The sequence below is a fragment of the Nelumbo nucifera genome, chromosome 8, assembly GCF_055504915.1.
Source record: "Nelumbo nucifera cultivar China Antique chromosome 8, China Antique-T2T, whole genome shotgun sequence".
NCBI lineage: Eukaryota > Viridiplantae > Streptophyta > Magnoliopsida > Proteales > Nelumbonaceae > Nelumbo > Nelumbo nucifera.
Window position 1 is genome coordinate 5,008,842 of NC_142656.1, and position 20,277 is coordinate 5,029,118.

General features: G+C 39.7%; 1 protein-coding gene across 3 annotated transcripts in view; it reads left to right on the forward strand.

The window, feature by feature from the left end:
* Positions 1–20,277, forward strand: part of BGAL17 (beta-galactosidase 17) — a 77,529-nt gene that overhangs the window by 16,995 nt on the left and 40,257 nt on the right. For all 3 annotated transcript variants that reach the window (XR_016079459.1, XR_016079460.1, XM_010263789.3), the window contains exon 5: positions 10,111–10,191. Coding sequence is in view for 1 of the 3 variants with exons in the window: in XM_010263789.3 (XP_010262091.1) it covers positions 10,111–10,191 (81 nt within the window). In the remaining 2 variants the exon portion in view is untranslated. The remainder of the gene's footprint in view (positions 1–10,110; positions 10,192–20,277) is intronic.

Below are 20,277 nucleotides of genomic sequence, written 5' to 3' on the forward strand. Positions count from 1 at the left end.
ATGGGTGAGGAATTCTGTTATAAGGAAAGGTACCAAAAATTGGTAGGAAAACTGATATACCTATCCCTCACTTGGCTAGACATTGCCTATGTAGTGCATGCTGTCAGCCAATTCATGCACTCACCAAAGACTCCTCATATGAGAGCAGTGGAAAGAATTCTAAGATACTTGAAAACTTGCCCAGGGAAAGGAATTCTATTCAGGAAGAACAACAGACTTGGAATTGAAGCCTACACTGATGTTGATTGGGCTAGGTCTGTTGGAGACAGAAAGTCAACCTCAGGTTACTGTACATTCTTGGGAGGAAACCTAGTCACATGGCGCAGTAAGAAGCAGAATGTTGTGGCTAGATCAAGTGCAGAAGCAGAATACCGAGCTATGGCACACGGGGTTGCTGAACTCTTATGGCTCAGAACTCTCCTTAATGAGCTTGGTATCAAGACTGAAGGTCCTCTCAAGTTGTATTGTGATAATAAAGCTGCTATCAACATTGCCAATAATCCAGTACAACATGACAGGACAAGACATATTGAAATTGATTGACACTTTGTAAGAGAGAGAATTGTTTCAGGGGAACTCTGTGTGCCTTATACTCCATCAGAAGTGCAGATTGCAGATGTATTAACAAAAGGGCTGGCAACTACAAAGTTCAAGGACATACTTGGCAAGCTAAACATGATTGATATGTTAGAAGGCTTGAGTGTGTTCGACTGATAAGAATTCCTATTAGCCCATTCTTATGTTAAACTTATCTTGTAACTGGGCCTTTGCTAATGGGCCTAATCTTGTTTATGTCTTAAGTCTTCTGGGTGTCCCATCACTAATCAGGGGTATCCCAATAATTTCTTGTACTTTGTACTTCACTTGTATATAAATAAAGGCATGGCCGACTGCAAGTACAGTTCGACATTCCAGCATCTCTTCTTCTTCTCCTCTTTTCTGCTACTTCGACTACAGTGGTTCAGCTTTCAGCATCCTTTGGTTGCATGAAACTAGTGTGTGGGCATTGTATCCTAGGGGTAGAAATTTCTTGAGATACCTGCAATTTTTAGAAGAGCTTTACTGATAAAAGAAAAGGATCTTTCTAATTGTGGGGGAATTTACTATCTTGAAGACAATACCTTAATTGGTATGGCTTGTCCTTGATTGTTTTACACTTTTACACAGCTTGATCAAGATCTTCTTCAAAGATATCAAACATGGCTAGTTTGCCAAGAACATTAGATAACTGAGACTTCCCAACAGATTTGGTTAACACTTCTGCAACTGATCCTTTTATACACAAAAACAAGGCAAATATCATTGGAAGCAACTTATCCTCTAATAGAACATCTATGTACTTCAGTATTGGTTCAATCATGTTGCACTAGGTCGTGAGTAATGTTGATAGAAACTTTGTTATCTCAATATACTCATTGGACCCTCTTATGAGAGAAGCCACATTGTACAAAATAAATAAATGAATGAATAAATAAATAAATAAATAAGCCAAAGGTTAGGTTTGTATCCAGTCCGCCCCTCCCAAGAGCCTAGGTAGCTGGGACCAACATTAGGTGATGGCCTTGTTAGACTCACTGGACCCTCTACTGAGCAACCGAGCTCCTTGATCTAGAAACTACTGCATTTTTAACTTTTCCAAATGACAATATTGCCATCAATAGATGTACAATATCCAGATGAGGATCACTAATTTGCAACTGAACCTCCTAGTCAATATCTGTATAAGCTTCTACTCTCATATGACTATTCTTATGGAATAAACCTTTTCTTGAAGTACCCATAAGGTAAAATAGGATTAGATTGCCATGATTAGAGTAGTAGATTGAGGAGAATACATACTGATTCACAATACCTATTGCATGAAAAATATTTAGTTAGGCAAGTGACAAGTAGATCATCTTACCAACAAGTCATTAGAACAAGGTGACATCCTGATCTAATTCACTAAGCTAACAATCCAGCTTCATGTTTGACTAAATAGTTGTCTCAATTGGTTTAGGACCAAATTTTCTTGTCTCCTTAAGAAGATCTGGAGTATACTTCCATTAGGATATGGAAATTTCTTTCTTATGCTTAGCAATTTTATGCTAAAGAAGTATTTTAGGGAGTTTAGGTCCGGTTGAAAAACAGTTCACTTGATGTATGGAACTATTTGAGATTAGATGCAAAACAGAAACTAAACAAACAAGAGAGGAAGAGAAGAGAGAGAGCTGGCGGCAATGAGTGTTAGAGAGTGAGTTTCGAACTTAACCTCACTCTAACACTCTAAACATTTTATTAAGGTGTTAATCTTTGATAAATTACAGAGAGGCCCTTGAGTGGGCAGAAAAATACAAAAAATAGAACATTACAGAGTATGGGCCCATAACAAAGAGAAACATAACATAACATGAAATGATAGTCTATGGGCCATTTGGCCCATCTCCTCTACACTCCCCCTCAAGTTGAGCATAGATGTTAATCATGCCCAGCTTGCCAGTGTCATGTTGAAGCCTTGCCTTGGAAATGCCCTTGGTGAGAAAATCTACCAATTGTCCTTCAGAAGTAATGAATGGAAGACACTTCACCGGAGGAGACTCTTTCTCGAATAAAGTATCGATCAACCTCAATATGTTTAGTTCGATCATGTTGTACCGGGTTGTGAGCAATGTTGATGGCAGCCTGATTATCACAGTACAACATCATGGGTTTGTCATGATCAATCCCAAGTTCTTCCATTAAGGACCTTAGCCACAACAATTCCGAGACTCCATGTGCCATGGCTCTATACTCTGCTTCTACGGAGGATCGGGCCACAACAGATTGTTTCTTACTCCTCCAAGAGACAACATTACCAGCCACCAGACTACAATACCCTGAAGTAGATCTTCTATCATCAATATTTGCAGCCCAATCAGCATCAGTATAGGCTTCAAGTTTCAGATGACCATGCTTGGTAAATAGAATTCCTTTTCCTGGAGAGCCTTTCAGATAGCACAAAATCCGTTCTGCTGCTGCCATATGAGTATCTCTAGGAGCATGCATGAACTGGCTAATGCAACTGACAGCATACGCAATATCTGGCCTAGTCATGCACAGATACAGAAGCTTCCCAAGAAGTCTCTGAAAGACCCCTTTGTCTTCCAACAAAGTTCCATCCGAAGCTGAAAGTTTGTGACTCATATCAATGGGAGTTGCAGCTGGTCTTGCACCCAGTTTTCCAGTTTCAGACAACAAATCAAGGACATATTTCCTTTGGGAAATAAGAATCCCATCCTTGGATCTGGCAACTTCTATGCCAAGGAAGTATCTCAACTCCCCCAGATCCTTAATCTCAAATTCTGTACGGAGGAAAGACTTAAGGGCCAGAATGCCTGAGGCATCATCACCAGTCACTATAATGTCATCAACATACACAATGAGATACACTGCTAGAGATCCACTTTTCTTTACAAACAAAGTATGATCTGACTGTGTCTGAACATAGCCGAATTTAACAAGTGTAGCTCTAAATCTCTCAAACCAGGCTCTCGGAGATTGTTTGAGACCATAAAGTGATTTCTTCAATTTACATACCTTTCCTTGCATATCTCTCCCATACATTCCTGGAGGAAGACACATGTAGACCTCCTCATGTAAGTCACCATTCAGAAATGCATTCTTTACATCTAACTGATAGAGAGGCCAATCAAAGTGAATTTCCAGAGATAAAAGAACCCTCACAGATGTCATCTTGGCAACAGGGGCCAAAGTCTCCAGGTAGTCAATCCCATATGTCTGTGTGTAGCCTTTTGCAACAAGTTTGGCCTTGTACCTCTCAATAGTTCCATCAGCCCTGTATTTAATGGTAAAAACCCACTTGCACCCAACTGGATCCTTCATTTCAGGCAAATCCACCACCTCCCAAGTACCATTTGCATGTAGAGCATCCATTTCAGTCTTCATGGCATCTCTCCATTCTGGAATTCCAAGAGCTTTTGAGATAGACCTAGGAATGGGGTTAGAAGCAACAGAAGAGAGGTAGGCAAAGTATGAAGAAGAAAGCAGGTCATAAGAAAGGTGTTTGGAAATGCAGTGTGCAGTACACTTCCGCTTTCCTTTCCTAATAGCAATGGGGACATCAAGGTCTGGGAAGGATGATTCCAAAGGAGCTAAAGCAGTACCTGTTATCTCATCTGTGATTGGGAATGTATGAGCTTCATCTGTTGTAAGGGAAACTACTTGCTCATTCCTGGATCTCTGCCTTTGATACACTTTGGAATTATGGGTAGGACGAGGAGGTAAAGAAATAGGGGCACTAGGACAAGAGGTATGAAGTGATTGATCCTCCTTTGATTCACTTGGTGAGGATACAGGTTTGTCAATAGGCTCAACTGGGACAGGAAGAGGAAGAGCAAAAACTTGTGACAGACTCTCCCCCTGTGGACAATGTCCTTCCTGAGAGGAACCATAAAAAGGAGAAAGTTCATCAAAGGTAACATCCATAGAAACATGTCGGGTGCCAGTCTTTGGATCAAAACAACAATAACCCTTTTGTGTGGGGGAGTAACCAAGGAAGATACATTTGTGGGCTTTCGGTTCAAACTTATGTCTCTGCACACTTGGAATGTGAACATAGCAGGTACAGCCAAACACACGAAGAGGAATTGGGAAGAGATCCTTGCCTGGATGAAGAAGACAGAAGGGGGATTTAAACCCTAAAACCCTGGATGGCATACGGTTTATGAGATAGGTAGCAGTAAGTACAACATCACCCCAAAATCTTGTGGGAACATGTGAGGCAAACAAAAGGCTCCTTGCAACTTCAACAATATGTCTATTTTTCCTCTCAGAAACTCCATTTTGTTCAAGGGTTCTAACACAGGAGCTTTGATGAATAACCCCCATGTTAGAGAGATATAAGGATAAATTCTTCTCAAAATACTCTTTTGCATTGTCAGATCTGAAAACCTTAATTGTGGTATCAAATTGAGTTAAAACAAGCTCATGAAATTGCCTCACAAGTCTTGGGACTACATCCCGGGATTTCATTAAGTATATCCAAGTGAATCTAGAAAAGTCATCAATAAACAGGATAAAATATCTGTAACCCCCCATAGAGGATAAGTGGTAAGGCCCCCACACATCAGAGTGCACAATATGAAAAGGAAAAGAGGATATTTTATTGCTCACAGGATAATTTTTTCTACAATGCTTTGACAACTGACAGGACTCGCAATTGAGACTGGACACACTGACTCCCTTAAACAGTTTGGGAAACAAATGACTTAAAGCAGAAAAACGGTAAATGACCCAACCGACAATGACTCAACATAATTTTACTGACAGACTCTGGAAAAGTAGAACCAAAAGCAACATTCTTGGGATGATCAAAGCATTGGCCAGGGGTGTCAAGCAAGTATATTCCATTCGCTTCATGGCCACTCCCAATCACCTTCTGAGACTTCAAGTCTTGAAACACACAGTGAGAAGGGAAAAATGTTACACAACAATTCAATGATTTGGTCAAGCTACTTACAGATAATAAGTTGGTATTTAATTTAGGTACATGAAGAGTGGAAGATAAGAGTAAGGAGTCTGTAGCCTTGACAGTTCCCTTGCCAGAAATAGGGGCAAGAGAGCCATCAGCTAAGGTGATTTTGTCACGACCAGGAAATAAATCATATGAAACAAACAAAGTGGAAAGGTTGGTCATGTGATCAGAAGCACCTGAGTCTATGATCCATGGGGTTTTGAGATTACCTGAGGTGGATGCATGGTTAGCAGAAGCCCTTATACCTGAGTGAGCAAATGCGGTGGTGGCTGGACTTCCAGAAGGGTTGGATGATGAAGTTACACCTTCAAGCTGGCTGATCATCTTTCCAAACTTCTCATATTCAGCTTTCATGGCTGCCAACTGTGCACTGGTAGACTCAACCTCTGTATCTGTGCTTGTGGCTGCATGTGCACTTCCTGTCTTTCTACTATCATTCTTCTTCTGGAATTTGATAGGAACAAGATTGGGATGCAATTTCCAGCACTTGTCCTTTGTGTGTTTCGGCTTCTTACAATATTCACACACCACCTCCTTCTTTCCTGTGCCATTGTGAGCTCCTGTAACCCCTTTGGGTTTAATTCCCATATTTGCAAAATGATCATTGATACTGACTCCTTGAACCTGCACTTGCCTCCTACTTTCTTCACTACTGACCAAAGCATATGCCTGTGACAATGAAACATCTTCCTTGGACAAGATGTTTTGCTTTGTAATGTCATATTCAGAGTTGAGCCCTGTCAAGAACTCAAAGACCCTATTCCTTTCAACCAATTTCTTGTATGTTTCAGCATCCTTGAGGGTATCCCATGTCACAGCCTCTATCAAATCAATCTCTTGCCATAGAGATTTCAGGGTTGAGAAGTATGTTGCAAGTGACTTCTCCCCCTGCCTTAGATTATTCATATCACTTCTCAGTTTGTAGGCTCTGGCAACATTCAACTTTTGGGAGTAAGTTTCTGCAACACTATCCCAGATTTCTTTAGCCGAGTTCATCCACAGATAATGTTGGCTAATCTGTGGCTGCATTGAGTTCACAAGCCACCCAATCACTGTGTAATTCTCTTGCACCCATTTCTCATAAGAGGGATCCTCCTCTGGGGGAGCTTTCTTGCTCCCAGAGATAAACCCCCACTTTCCTCTACTGCAAATATGAATTTTTACGGATTGTGACCAGGCCAAATAATTGGTTCCATCCAGTTTAACTGTAGTTATAGCTAACAAGGAATCAGTTGTAGTTCCCGAATTATGTCCATATTCAGTAGTGCTCTTGTTCTCAATTTCTGAGAAGTCCATTATGTAACAACTTCAATTAGGGTTTCGGCAAGCCTTCCAAAAGTGACTTGATTTCAAAGAACTCAGATTGGGTTGAAACAATAGCAAACACAGCAACACACAAACTCAGTTCAGATCTGACAGCTGTGAGAACCAAGTTCAGTGGCAGCACATTCAAGGATAAGAAACCCTGATTCAGCCTTCAAGGAACAATCAGCAGGCCTCCAAACAATAGATCCTTGGTTCCCAACAATAATTTCCCAAGGAGAACAAAAAATACAGTCCACAGTACCTAAGAGGACTTTTTACAAACACTATGTATGCAACAGTCAACACTTCACTGTTAACCCAGCAGAAATCACTTCAAGAACACTCCGTCTAGGTCCAAGAAGTAGCTGAACTAAAGTAGAGGCTTGTACCACTTAGTTTAGATCAGTTTTCAGCAGTTTTGGAAGTCCAATAGCAGCCGAACCACACTTCCAGAATAACCCAAAAATTTCTGAGTAGAATCAGTCCAGCAACAGTGGGCCGAATGGAGGTGTGCTTTGAATGCTTTAACAGTCCTCCCAAATAAGAAAATAACTCAGCAAAGAACTGAGAAAACAACTTACAGTATCTCTGGTTCGAACTTCAAAGCAGGCCGAACACTTTGCTCTCTGAGCTAGCTTCGAAATCCCCTTTTTCTGATTTCAAATCAGGCTGGAAAACTTGCTCTCTGATTCTTCCTGGTCACCGAACCCTTCTCCAAGTGTATAGAAACTTGGGCACCCTCCAATGACCTCCAAGAACCAGGCGAATGACTGTAAACATTCAGCCCTAGAACCTCCTCATGTAGTTGTCTGAACTAGAACCACATGAGGGACACGCCAAGCAATGACCTGCTCTGATACCAAGTTGAAAAACAGTTCACTTGATGTATGGAACTGTTTGAGATTAGATGCAAAACAGAATCTAAACAAACAAGAGAGGAAGAGAAGAGAGAGAGTTGGCGGCAATGAGTGTTAGAGAGTGAGAGTTTCGAACTTAACCTCACTCTAACACTCTAAACATTTTATTAAGGTGTTAATCTTTGATAAATTACAGAGAGGCCCTTGAGTGGGCAGAAAAATACAAAAAACAGAACATTACAGAGTATGGGCCCAGAATAAGGCTCATAACAAAGAGAAACATAACATAACATAACATGAAATGACAGTCTATGGGCCATTCGGCCCATCTCCTCTACAGGTCCTTTTTCTCAAATTCTATGGCTAGAAATTTTTTAGATCTTGTATCTTATCTAAAGTTTAAACGTTTATCTATAGCAAGTTAGCAACTACCATTATCGAAATATGAAATAAGGATAAATGAACCCTAACATCTGAGTTGACTGAACAAATCATTTAGACTGGGCCCTAGGTGATTGTTTGAGCCCTTAGATTACATTTCTAAGTTTGTAAACTTCCCCTCCTAACCTAGGAACCCAAAACCTGGAGGTGCCACCGTTTATACCTTTTCCTTCAACTCATCATGTAATAAAATGTTATCTTACATCTAGTTGATGGAGAGACCAAGAGTCATTAATAATGAGAGACAACACAACTTCAATGGTGTTCATCTTAGCAGCAGGGGCAAAAGTTTCTTCATAGTTCAATCCTATAGGTTTGAGTAAATTCTTTTGCCACTGACTTGTCTTTGTACTAGTTAACTATGCCATTATCCTCCTGCATAATTGTAAAGGCCTACATGCATTGTGTTGGTTCCTTTCCTACAGGGTGGTCAATCACTTTTTGATTACCATTATTGACATGGGTTCTCATATCTTAGATCATTGCTTCTTTCCATTTTGGATGACTCTCAGATTTTGCAACACTAGAAATAATAGAGACACCAGATAGAGAAGCAGATGTACAAAATGATGAAGACAAAGAATTATAAATGATGAAATAGGAAATAGGAAATAGGATGCTTAGTATAACTATGCTTTTCCTTACAAACAATAATAGGAAGACATAAATCAGATGGTAAGTCAGAAAATAAATGATTGAGAGTATTGGGATTCACTTGGTTCAGAGTTCTGTTTTATTTTATTTTATTTTTGATTAATAACATAATGACTTTTATTCTTGTAGTAATGTAAAATTATACTGAGGATGTATAGCGGGAAATAAAACAGAAAAAACCTTGGACTGAGGAAGTGAGAAGTTTACCAAAGGATGTATTTGAGAAAGTAGAATCCAGATACATCATATCCCTTTTGATCCCATTTATAGCTGACAGATCCATGAGGACATTATCTAATCTTCTAAACCATCAGAATGAGTCTTCCATGGTTTCTAATGTTCTGGCCTCCCTTTAGTTTTTTCCAATATCTTCAAGAGCCTTAATTTTGTCCAGTTATCCATTCCACTGCAACTTGCAAGTTTCCTTCAATTCCCAACCTCTCAAATCCATGAAACTTTGCTAATCTAATTCTTTGCAATAAAGCAAATAGTTAAGCTCTGATGGACTCTCCCTACCCAATTGGGATTAAGTACACATGAACAACTTCACTTCCTTTCCTGAAAATTTCTCCAATACCCAATAGATCTAGAATTCTGGTTACCTAACATTTTATAAGAAAGTAAATAATTTAGTTGGTTTAGTCTATGGAAAAAACAATAAAAAGAAAACAAATCCATTAGGAAGAGAATTGAGATGCAAAAATTGGGTAGATAATATTTTTCTTATAGAGAAAATAGAAAAAATGACAAACTTAGGATTTTAGATTTCTATTCACCAAAGTGTAGAATTATAAGAAAAAAAATCCCATTTGATTTGACCAAGAATGATAAAGGTTCCTTTTGGCCCTCATTGCATTGAACTCTTCTAAAACCCTAAGAGACACTAGGAACTCTATGTTCTCTATTAACTTTTCATTCTAATCTTTTTATTTGTCCATAATTACCAGAGTGACCTTCCAATATGTTTTAAACTTACAAAAAAAACATATTTTTTTGTATTGAATCACTCAATTATTGTAGGTTTTTGAGGCTTATGCCTCACACCTTGAGGTTTGAGGCTTGCGCCTCTTTCTGACAAAGGCTTAAGCTTCAAGCAAAAGTTATGAGGCTTAAGCCTTGAGGCAAAATCTGAGAGCCTTGCCTCAAGACGTAAGCGTCACGCCTTGAGGCCTTTTAAAACAATTACAATTATAAACAATACATTTATGTTTGAATAATGTAAATACTCTTGGTTTCTGAAGTGTATCATGCCTGATACCTTCTCCTGTGATGCTGATCTAGGTTTTTTTCTTTTCCATGTTAGAAAGCTTGTGATAGGCTGGACTTTTGTATTTGTCACAGGTTGAAGCATGGTGGGATATTCTACTTCCTAAGATATCTCCTCTTCTTTATTGCAATGGGGGCCCTATTATTATGATCCAGGTAGGTCAATTTATTAATTATTGCTTAGAATTTTTCTCTCATTTATTGTTACGCAAATCCCATTGGTAAGAAACGTACCACTCAGATATAGTAATGACGTTAAGTTAGAGAACTCATCTTGAACTCCCATGACCACGAAAGAAATAAGTGAAAATCATGAGTCCATCCAGGTAGCATATAATTCTGTTTTATTTTCAGTTTCAACAAACTAACTATGAAAACATGGGAATATTCCAACTTAAAATATCACAATAGTTTAACATACTTTCTACGTCTATTTGAAAGTACTGGATCTTTAACCTTCCCCATGCCTACTAAATCATATTATTAGAACATTGAGCTTCAAATACCAGGAGTTTAAAATGAGATTGTAGAATATTGAGAGCTGAGACCTTTGAAAATGCTTATAATATTCCTCCAATATGAATTAACCAATTATAACAGCATAAGACCTTGAAACTTTTCTTTTGCCATCTCTATTATAAGACCTTGAAACTTTTCTTTTGCCATCTCTATGGTTCATGATTGAAACATACCACAAACTAACTATATGGTCCATTGTTGATGGCATTATAAGTATTCCTTTAAACTTCAACCTATCACTTCTGATCATTGTTTCCTTTGAAATTTCTTGAAATCTTCCAATGATCCAATCAGCTGAAACTTCTCTAGGTTCAATGCATAGAAAATGGTATAGTGGTCAACAATTGAATATATTTCATGATTGTGATGCCTCACCAAACCCTAGTAAATCCTCGAAGCTTCTCATTGAAATAATTTTTAGTTTTTGACATTGTTCATGATTAGAAACCTTCGCCAACAGATTAATAATCGAAACGTGAAGATATACCTTGATGTACATTATAATAGCTCTTGTTGTACATTACTCTTATTATTTTATTTGTTCTTTTTATCTTTCAGCCCTATAAGGGCATTCTTGTAACTGTATATATCTTTTAATATAAAAGGGGCTCTTTAGGGTGGGGGTCGACCATTCTTGACACCCCTGAATCTGCTCTCTCTTGTTCTCAGTTCTGCTCACATGGTATCAGAGCAGGTCATCTGTATCAGCCTGAGAGTTTTGGTTTTTACACAAGATTAAAGAGTGTTCTTCAAGGCTTCCACTAGTACTGGATTCTGATCTGGATCTACTTGAGGGCTGTTTCGATCAGCACAAAAACCCTCTTTTTTCTGAAAAAGATGCCTGACAGGTTGGTTATTCACACTTTTCTCTCTTTCGGCTGATCCAATCAGCCTATAACTCTAGATATGGTGTCACCCTAGGCCCCTCTTGCCCTCCAGTCACTTGGATCTCTTTTCCATCTCCTTTTTGAAGGGTTTTTGGTCCTTCCTTTGGTTCGACAGTCCTGAAACTTACCTTTTTTGGACTGTCAACATTTTTTTGTTTGCTGAAGTTGTTTGAACCCTTCTCTAGAATTTTCTGGATTACTGTAGTACTGGTTCGTCCTTTCCTCCTCTTGGGCAGATATTGCCGAACCCTTCTTTTTGTTGTAATGGCTTCAAACAGAGGGGATATTATTTCTGTGAAGCTGAATGGACAAAATTATGGGATGTGGAAATTCCACTTTGATTTTTATGTTGAAGGGAAAGGTTTGGAAGGACACCTGAATGGGACTGTCACTAAACCAATTGAGACTGAGCTCAAAGCCTTACAACAATGGAAACTAGATAATGGCAAGATTGTTTCGTAGATTCTTAGTTCTATTTTTTTCTGATAAATGAGAGAATTTTATTGAAATAAATATTAGAAATACAAGCAGCCTAGGAAGAGGCAAGAGATGTTACCTCCCCCAAGGACTGAATCATAAACACTAAACATGCCCAAACCTTAGATACAAATTACAAAGTAGCCCAAAACAGATCACCCCTTGACACCCCTTGCTTGACCAAAGAATCGGCCATTACATTTGCTGATCTGCTAACCCACTAGATTCTTAGTTCTATTGATTATCATATTTTTGTACCAATGAGAAGAATGAAAACAACCTATGAAATGTATTTATATCTGGAGAAAGTTTATCAACAGTCCAATATATCTAGACAGTATCAAATAGAATCAGAGATATTTGCCTACAGTCAAGTAGATAGAAGGATACAAGAATACTATTCGGGTTTTCTTGATTTGTGGGCTGAATACAAACTCATCCATATTGATCCCTCGGACTCAGCAGAATGTGTGAAATATCTCTAGAAACATTTTGAGAAGAGGAAGGTAACTCAGTTTTTTATAAGGCTTAGACCTGAATATGAGATAATCAGGTTCAATATTCTGAGTAGGGGAACACTTCCAGATCTGGATTCTATTTTAGGGAGTTACCAATAAGAGACTAGGCTTCTCACTATAGCTGGATTTGATGGAAAGATGACTGAAATAACTTTTGTTGCTCATGGAGGTAAGAAGTCAACCTCCAAAGACTTCTCCAAAACCCAATGTTATGAGTGTAAGGGTTTTGGACATATTGCTTCTCACTGTAAGAAGAAGAATGTGTGCACCTATTGCAAGCAACATGGTCACATTATTCCAGATTGTCCAATCTGACCAACTAAGGGTTCTCAAAAAAAGACTCAACCTCGGGCCTATCAGGTAATAGATGAACATGCAACTGACACTATGTCCACTAAGGGTGATTCTTTAGTGAAAAGTGATTCCACTAGATCTATGGATGAAGAAAAGATTTGGCAAGTGGTATCCTTTGCTTTTTTTGCTATTGGCTTGTTTGGTAAGTTCTCTAGATATTGTTCTTCTCCTTCACATGCTTGGATTATAGATTCAGGTGCCACCAATCATATGACAGGAGCCTATCTCAACCAACCAAATCTGTCTACTGAGACTCACCATAAACACATTGTTACTGCCAATGGTGAAAAGTTAGACATTATTGGTAGTAATGACTTATCCCTTAAACTGTCATCCACTATGTCCTTCCCTCTCTCAAAAACCCTCTTAGTACCCAACCTTACTACTAATCTGATTTCTTTTGGTCAACTTGTTGATGAAGGAAATTTTCTCACCTTTTCTCATGATGGTTGCTTTATATAGGACCGGTACACTGGGAAGGTGAAAGGGAAGGGGCGTAGGCTAGGCCGTCTATTTGCATTGGAGTTCGAGAAGTCTCAATCAGGAGCATCCTCGGCTTATCTTAGTTCCTCTATGTTTGATTCTCTGTTGAGTTATAGAAATAATGTTTGGGATTTATGGCATAAACGATTGGGTCATCCATATTCTCAAAAATTGAAGTTTTTGTTTGATTATGGTTTAATTAAGAATAAAATTCCTCATGTTCATACTTTTGATGTTTCTTGCACTGCTTGTTGTTTGAGTAAATGTCATGTTTTACCTTTTTTTCACACTTCTAAGCATGCCACTAAACCTTTTGAGATAATACGCAATGATGTTTGGTTTGCTTCTATTACTTCATGATTGGGATACAAATACTTTGTATTGTTTATAGATGATTGTGCCAGATACACTTAGATTTATTTTCTACGACACTGTAGAGAAGATGGGCCGAATGGCTCATAGGCTGTTACTGTATATTATCTTTATGTTCTTCTCTATAATGGGCCTTATTCTGGGCCCATACTCTTCTATGTTTCTTTTTTGTAATTTCTTGTCCAACTATGGATCTCTCTTGTAATTACTCAAAGATTAACTTAATAAAAGAGTATTAGAGTGTTAGAGGGAGGTTAAGTTCGAACTCCTCATCCTCTAACTCTCCTTGCCGCAGCTCTCTCTCTCTCTCTCTCTCTCTCTTCTTCTCTAATCTTGTTAGTTTTCTGGTTTTCTAGCATAGTCCCACACTTCTAGGACTGTTTTTCAACTTGGTATCAGAGCGGGGCTGAGCTTGGCGTGGCTCTCATGTGGTTGTAGTCCAGCAGACTGCATGAGGGTGTTTTAGGGCTGGAGGTTTAGACTCACTTGCCTGACCCTTGGAGGTCATTGAAGGGTGCCCAAGACTATTTGCTTGGAGATTAGTTCGGTGACCAGGAAGAATCAGAGAGATAGATTGTTCGGCTTGATTTGAAGCTCAAATCAGAGATTCATACGACTGTAAGTTGCTTCAGTTATTGCTGGGTTATTTTTCTGATTTGGGGAGCTATTAAAGTACTCGAAACTCCTCTATATTTGCTCTATTGTTCAGCTGTTGCTGGACTGCTTTTTACTTAGAGATTTCTGGGTTATTTTCTTATCTTATTGGACTGCCAAGTGGTCGAAACTTGTTTGGGCTCAGTGGTACGAGTCTCTACTTTAGTTCAGCTACTTCTTGGACCTATACGGAGTGTTCTTGAAGTGATTCCTGCTAGTTAACAGTGGAGTGTTGACTGCTGCATACATAGTGTTTGTAAAAAGGCCTCTTAAGTACTGTGGATTATAATTTTTTGTTCTCTTTAGGAAAATATTGTTGGGAACCAAGAATACATAGTGTTTGGAGGTTGGCTGATTGTTCCTTGAAGGCTGAATCAGGCCTTCTTCTTCTTGAAAGTGCTACCACCGAACTTGGTTCTCACGACTGTTAGGCCTAAACTGAGTTTGTGAGTTGCTGTGTTTGTTGTTGATTCAACTCAATCTGAGTTCTTTAAAATCAGTATACTATTGGTAGCTTGCCGAAACCCTAATTGGAATTGTTACATAATGGACTTCTCAGAAATTGAGAACTGCTGAATATGGACATACTTCGGGAACTACAACTGATTCCTTGTTGGCTGTAACTACAGTTAAACTGGATGGAACCAATTATTTGGCCTGGTCACAATTCGTAAAAATTCATATTTGCAGTAGAGGGAAGTGGGGGTTTATCTCTGGGAGCAAGAAAGCTCCCCTAGTGGATGATCCCTCTTATGAGAAATGGGTGCAAGAGAATTACACAGTGATTGGGTGGCTTGTGAATTCAATGCAGCCACAGATTAGTCAGCATTATCTCTGGATGAATTCGGCTAAGGAAACCTGGGATAGTGTTGCAAAAACGTACTCCCAGAAACTAAATGTAGCCAGAGCCTATCAACTAAGGAGTGATGTGAAGAATCTGAGACAGGGGGAGAAATCCCTTGTAGCATATTTCTCCACCTTGAAATCTCTGTGGCAAGAAATTGATCTAATAGAGGCAGTGACATGGGATACTCCCAATGATGCAGAGACCTATTGGAAATTAGTTGAAAGGAACAGGGTTTTTGAGTTCCTAACTGGGCTAAACCCTGGATATGACATCACAAAACAAAATATTCTGTCCAAGGAAAGTGTCTCACTATCACAAGCATATGCTTTAGTCAGTAGTGAAGAAAGCAGAAGACAGGGTGCAGGTTCAAGGAGTTGGCACTAATGCATTTGCAAATATGGGGGTTAAACCCAAAGGAGTTATAGGGGCTCCCAGTGGCACTGGAAAGAAAGAGGTTGTCTGTGAGTATTGTAAGAAGCCAAAGCACACCAAGGACAAGTGCTGGAAATTACATCCCGGACTTGTTCCTGCTCGATTTCAGAAGAAAAATGATGGTAGGAAGACAGGGAGTACAAATGCAGCCACGGGTACAGATGCTAAAATTGAGTCTGCCTGTGCACAATTGGTAGCCATGAAGGCTGAGTATGAAAAGTTTGGAAAGATGATCAGCCATCTTGAAGGAGTGACCTCATCATCCAACCCTTCAAAAAATTCAATCACCACTGCATTTGCTCACTCAGGTATAAGGGCTTTTGCTAACCATGCAATCACCTCAGGTAATCCTAAGATCCCTTGGATCATAGACTCAGGTGCTTCTGATCACATGACCAATCTTTACACTTTGTTTGTTTCATATGATTTGCTTCCTGGCCGTGACAAAATCACCTTAGTTGATGGCTCTCTTGCCCCTATTTCTGGCAAGGGAACTATCAAGGGAACTGTCAAGGCTACGGACTCCTTACTCCTATCCTCCACCCTTCATGTACCTAGATTGAATACTAATTTGTTATCTGTAAGTAGCTTTACCAAATCATTGAATTGCTGTGTAACCTTTTTTCCTTATCATTGTGTTTTTCAGGACCTGGAGTCTCGGAAGGTGATTGGGAGTGGCCATGAAGCGAATGGAATATACCTGCTTGACACTCCTGGACAATGCATTGATCATCCTAAGAATGCTGCCTTTGGATCTACCTTGTCAGAGTCTGTTAGTCGAATCATGTTGAGTCATTGTCGTTTGGGTCATTTGTCTTTTTCTGCTTTAAGTCATCTATTTCCTGAACTGTTTAAGGGAGTCAGTGTGTCCAGTCTTAATTGTGAGTCTTGTCACTTATCAAAGCATTGTAGAAACAGTTACCCTTTGGGCAATAAAAGATCCTCTTCTCTTTTTAATATTGTGCACTCTGATGTGTGGGGGCCTTACCACTTATCTTCTATGGGGGGCTACAGATACTTCATCCTGTTTATTGATGACTTTTCTAGATTCACTTGGATATACCTAATGAAATCATGTGAAGAAGTTCCAAGACTTGTGAGGCAATTTCATGAATTTGTTTTAACTCAGTTTGATACCAGAATCAAGATTTTCAGATCCGACAATGCAAAAGAGTATTTTGAGAAGAGTTTATCCTTGTATCTCTTTGACATTGGAGTTGTTCATCAAAGTTCCTGTGTTAGAACCCCTTAACAGAATGGAGTTGCTGAAAGAAAAAATAGGCATATTGTTGAAGTTGCCAGGAGCCTTTTATTTGCCTCACATGTTCCCACAAGATTTTGGGGTGATACTGTTCTCACTGCTACCTATCTCATAAACCGTATGCCATCCAGGGTTCTAGGGTTTAAATCCCCCTTCAGTCTTATTCATCCAAACAAGGATCTCTTCCCTATTCCTCTTTGTATTTTTGGCTGCACCTGTTATGTTTACATTCCAAGTGTCTAGAGACATAAGTTTGAACTAAAAGCCCACAAATGCATCTTTCTTGGTTATTCCCCCACACAAAAGGGTTACTGTTGTTTTGATCCAAAGACTGGCACTCGATATGTCTCCATGGATGTTACCTTTGATGAACTTTCTCCTTTTTATAGGTCCTCTCAAGAAGGACATTGTCAATAGGGGGAGAGTTTGTCACAAGTGTTTGGTCTTCCTCTCCCTGTCCCAGTTGAGTCTCTTGATGGGCCCGTGTCCTTACAAAATGAATCAAGAGAGGACCAGTCACTTCATTCTTCTTGTCCTAGTACTCCTATCTCTTTACCTCCTCGTCCTACCCACAATCCCAAGGTATATCAAAGGCAAAGGTCCAGGAATGAGCAAGTTGTTTCTCCTGCAGCAGATGAGCCTCATACACTTCCAATCGCAGATGAGACAACAGGTGCTGTTTTAACCTCTTTGGAACCATCTTTCCCGGATCTTGATGTTCCTATTGCTGTTAGGAAAGGAAAACGGAAGTGCACTGCACACTGCATTTCCAAACACCTTTCTTATGACCTACTTTCTCCTTCATACTTTGCCTATCTCTCTTCAGTTGCTTCTAACCCTATTCCTAGATCTGTGTCAGAAGCTCTTGAGATTCCAGAATGGAGAGATGCCATGCAATCTGAGATGGATGCCCTACACAAAAATGATACTTGGGAAGTGGTGGATTTGCCTGAAGGGAAGGATCTGGTTGGTTGCAAGTGGGTCTTTACCATTAAATACCGGGCTGATGGGACTATTGAGAGGTATAAGGCCAGACTGGTTGCCAAAGGGTACACATAGACGTATGGGATTGATTACTTGGCGACCTTTGCTCCAGTTGTGAAGATGACATCTGTGAGAGTTCTCTTATCTCTGGCAGCTCACTTTGATTGGCCCCTTTATCAGTTGGATGTAAAGAATGCATTTTTGAATGGTGACTTACATGAGGAAGTCTATATGTCTCTCCCTCCAGGAATGTATGGAAATGAGATGCAAGGAAATGTATGCAAATTGAAGAAATCTCTTTATGGCCTCAAACAGTCTCCTAGAGCATGGTTTGAGAAATTTAGAACAACACTTGTTAAATTTGGCTACACGTAGACACAGTCAGATCATACTCTCTTTGTGAAGAGAAGTGAATTCTTGGCAGTCTATCTCATTGTGTATGTTGATGACATTGTTGTGACTGGTAATGATGCCTCAGAAATTCGTGCTCTTAAGTCTTTCCTTCGTACATAATTTGAGATTAAGGATCTGGGGGAATTGAGATACTTCCTTGGCATAGAAGTTGCTAGATCCAAGAATGGGATTCTTATCTCCCAAAGGAAGTATGCCCTTGACTTGCTCTCTGAAACTGGGAAGATGGGTGCTAGACCAACTGCAACTCCTATTGATATGAGTTACAAACTGTCTGCTTCAGATGGGACATTGTTGGAAGACAAAGGGGTTTTTCAGAGACTTCTTGGGAAGCTTCTGTACCTGTGCATGACTCGGCCAGATATTGCATATGCTGTTAGCTGTATTAGCCAGTACATGCATGCTCCTAGAGATACTCATATGGCAGTTGCAGAATGAGTTCTGTGTTATTTGAAAGGCTCTCCGGGAAAAGGGATTTTGTTTACCAAGCATGGACATCTGAAACTCGAAGCCTATACTGATGCTGACTGGGCTGGAAATGTTGATGACAGAAGATCCACTTCAGGGTATTGCAGTCTGGTGGCTGGTAATGTTGTCTCTTGGAGGAGCAAGAAACAATCAGTTGTGGCCCGATCCTTAGCAGAAGCAGAATACAGGGCCATGTTACATGGAGTCTCTGAACTGTTGTGGCTAAGGTCATTGATGGAAGAACTTGGGATTGATTATGACAAGCCAATGATGTTGTACTGTGATAATCAGGTTGCCATCAACATTGCCCACAACCCCATACAACATGATAGAACTAAACATATTGAGGTTGATAGACACTTTATTCGAGAAAGAGTCTCTTCAGGTGAAGTGTGTCTTCCATTCATTACCTCTGAAGGACAATTGGCAGATTTCCTCACCCAAGGACTTCCCAAGGCAAGGCTTCAGCATGACACTGGCAAGCTGGGCATGATTGACTTCTATGCTCAGCTTGAGGGGGAGTGTAGAGAAGATGGGCCGAATGGCCCATAGGCTGTTACTGTATATTATCTTTATGTTCTTCTTTGTAATGGGCCTTATTCTGGGCCCATACTCTTCTATGTTCATTTTTTGTAATTTCTTGTCCAACTAAGGACCTTTCTTGTAATTACTCAAAGATTAACTTAATAAAAGAGTATTAGAGTGTTAGAGGGAGGTTAAGTTCGAACTCCTCATCCTCTAACTCTCCTTGCCGCAGCTCTCTCTCTCTCTCTTCTTCTCTAATCTTCTCTTGTTAGTTTTCTGGTTTTCTAGCACAGCCCCATACTTCTAGGACTGTTTTTCAACTGGCACAATTCAGAGGTCTTTACGACATTTAAATTATTTCATGCTATGGTGCAAACTCGCTTCAAATGTAATGTGAGTATCCTCCATTCAGATTCAGGGGGAGAATATAGAGACAGAGACTTTCAGGCCTACTTGAGGAGTTATGGAATTCAATCTCCGTGCAACTCACTCCTCAACAGAATGGTGTAGCTGAACGGAAGAATGGACATATCCTCAGTGTTGTGTGGACATTACTATAGGAATCCCACGCTCTGACTTCATTTTGGGTAGAAGCAGCCAGTACAGTTCTATATTTGATCAACTATCTTCCTTCTTCTGTTCTTGACAACACTTCTCCCTTCCAAAAACTTTTTGGTCATCCCCCAAACTTCTTCAGTCTTCATGTTTTTGGTTGTCTTTGTTTTGTATATCTTCTTGTTCGTGAACGTTCTAAATTAACTGCTCAGTCTACTATGTGTGCCCTTTGTGGGATATAGTCCTGACCACAAAGGACTCTTGTGTTATGACCCAACTATTCGTCGTATTCGGATTTCACGGAATGTTATGTTTCTTGAACATATATCCTCTTTGTTGGAATTGCTAGATTGCTTGCTTCTTCTATCTCTGTTTTTCTGGACTTTGATTCAGATAACACTCCTACTTTCTCTACTAAGAAAGATCTTTTTGTCTTCAATCGTAAGTGGCCACGTGTCCCAAATCCTGTGCCTACAACCCTCCTTCCACCTGGTC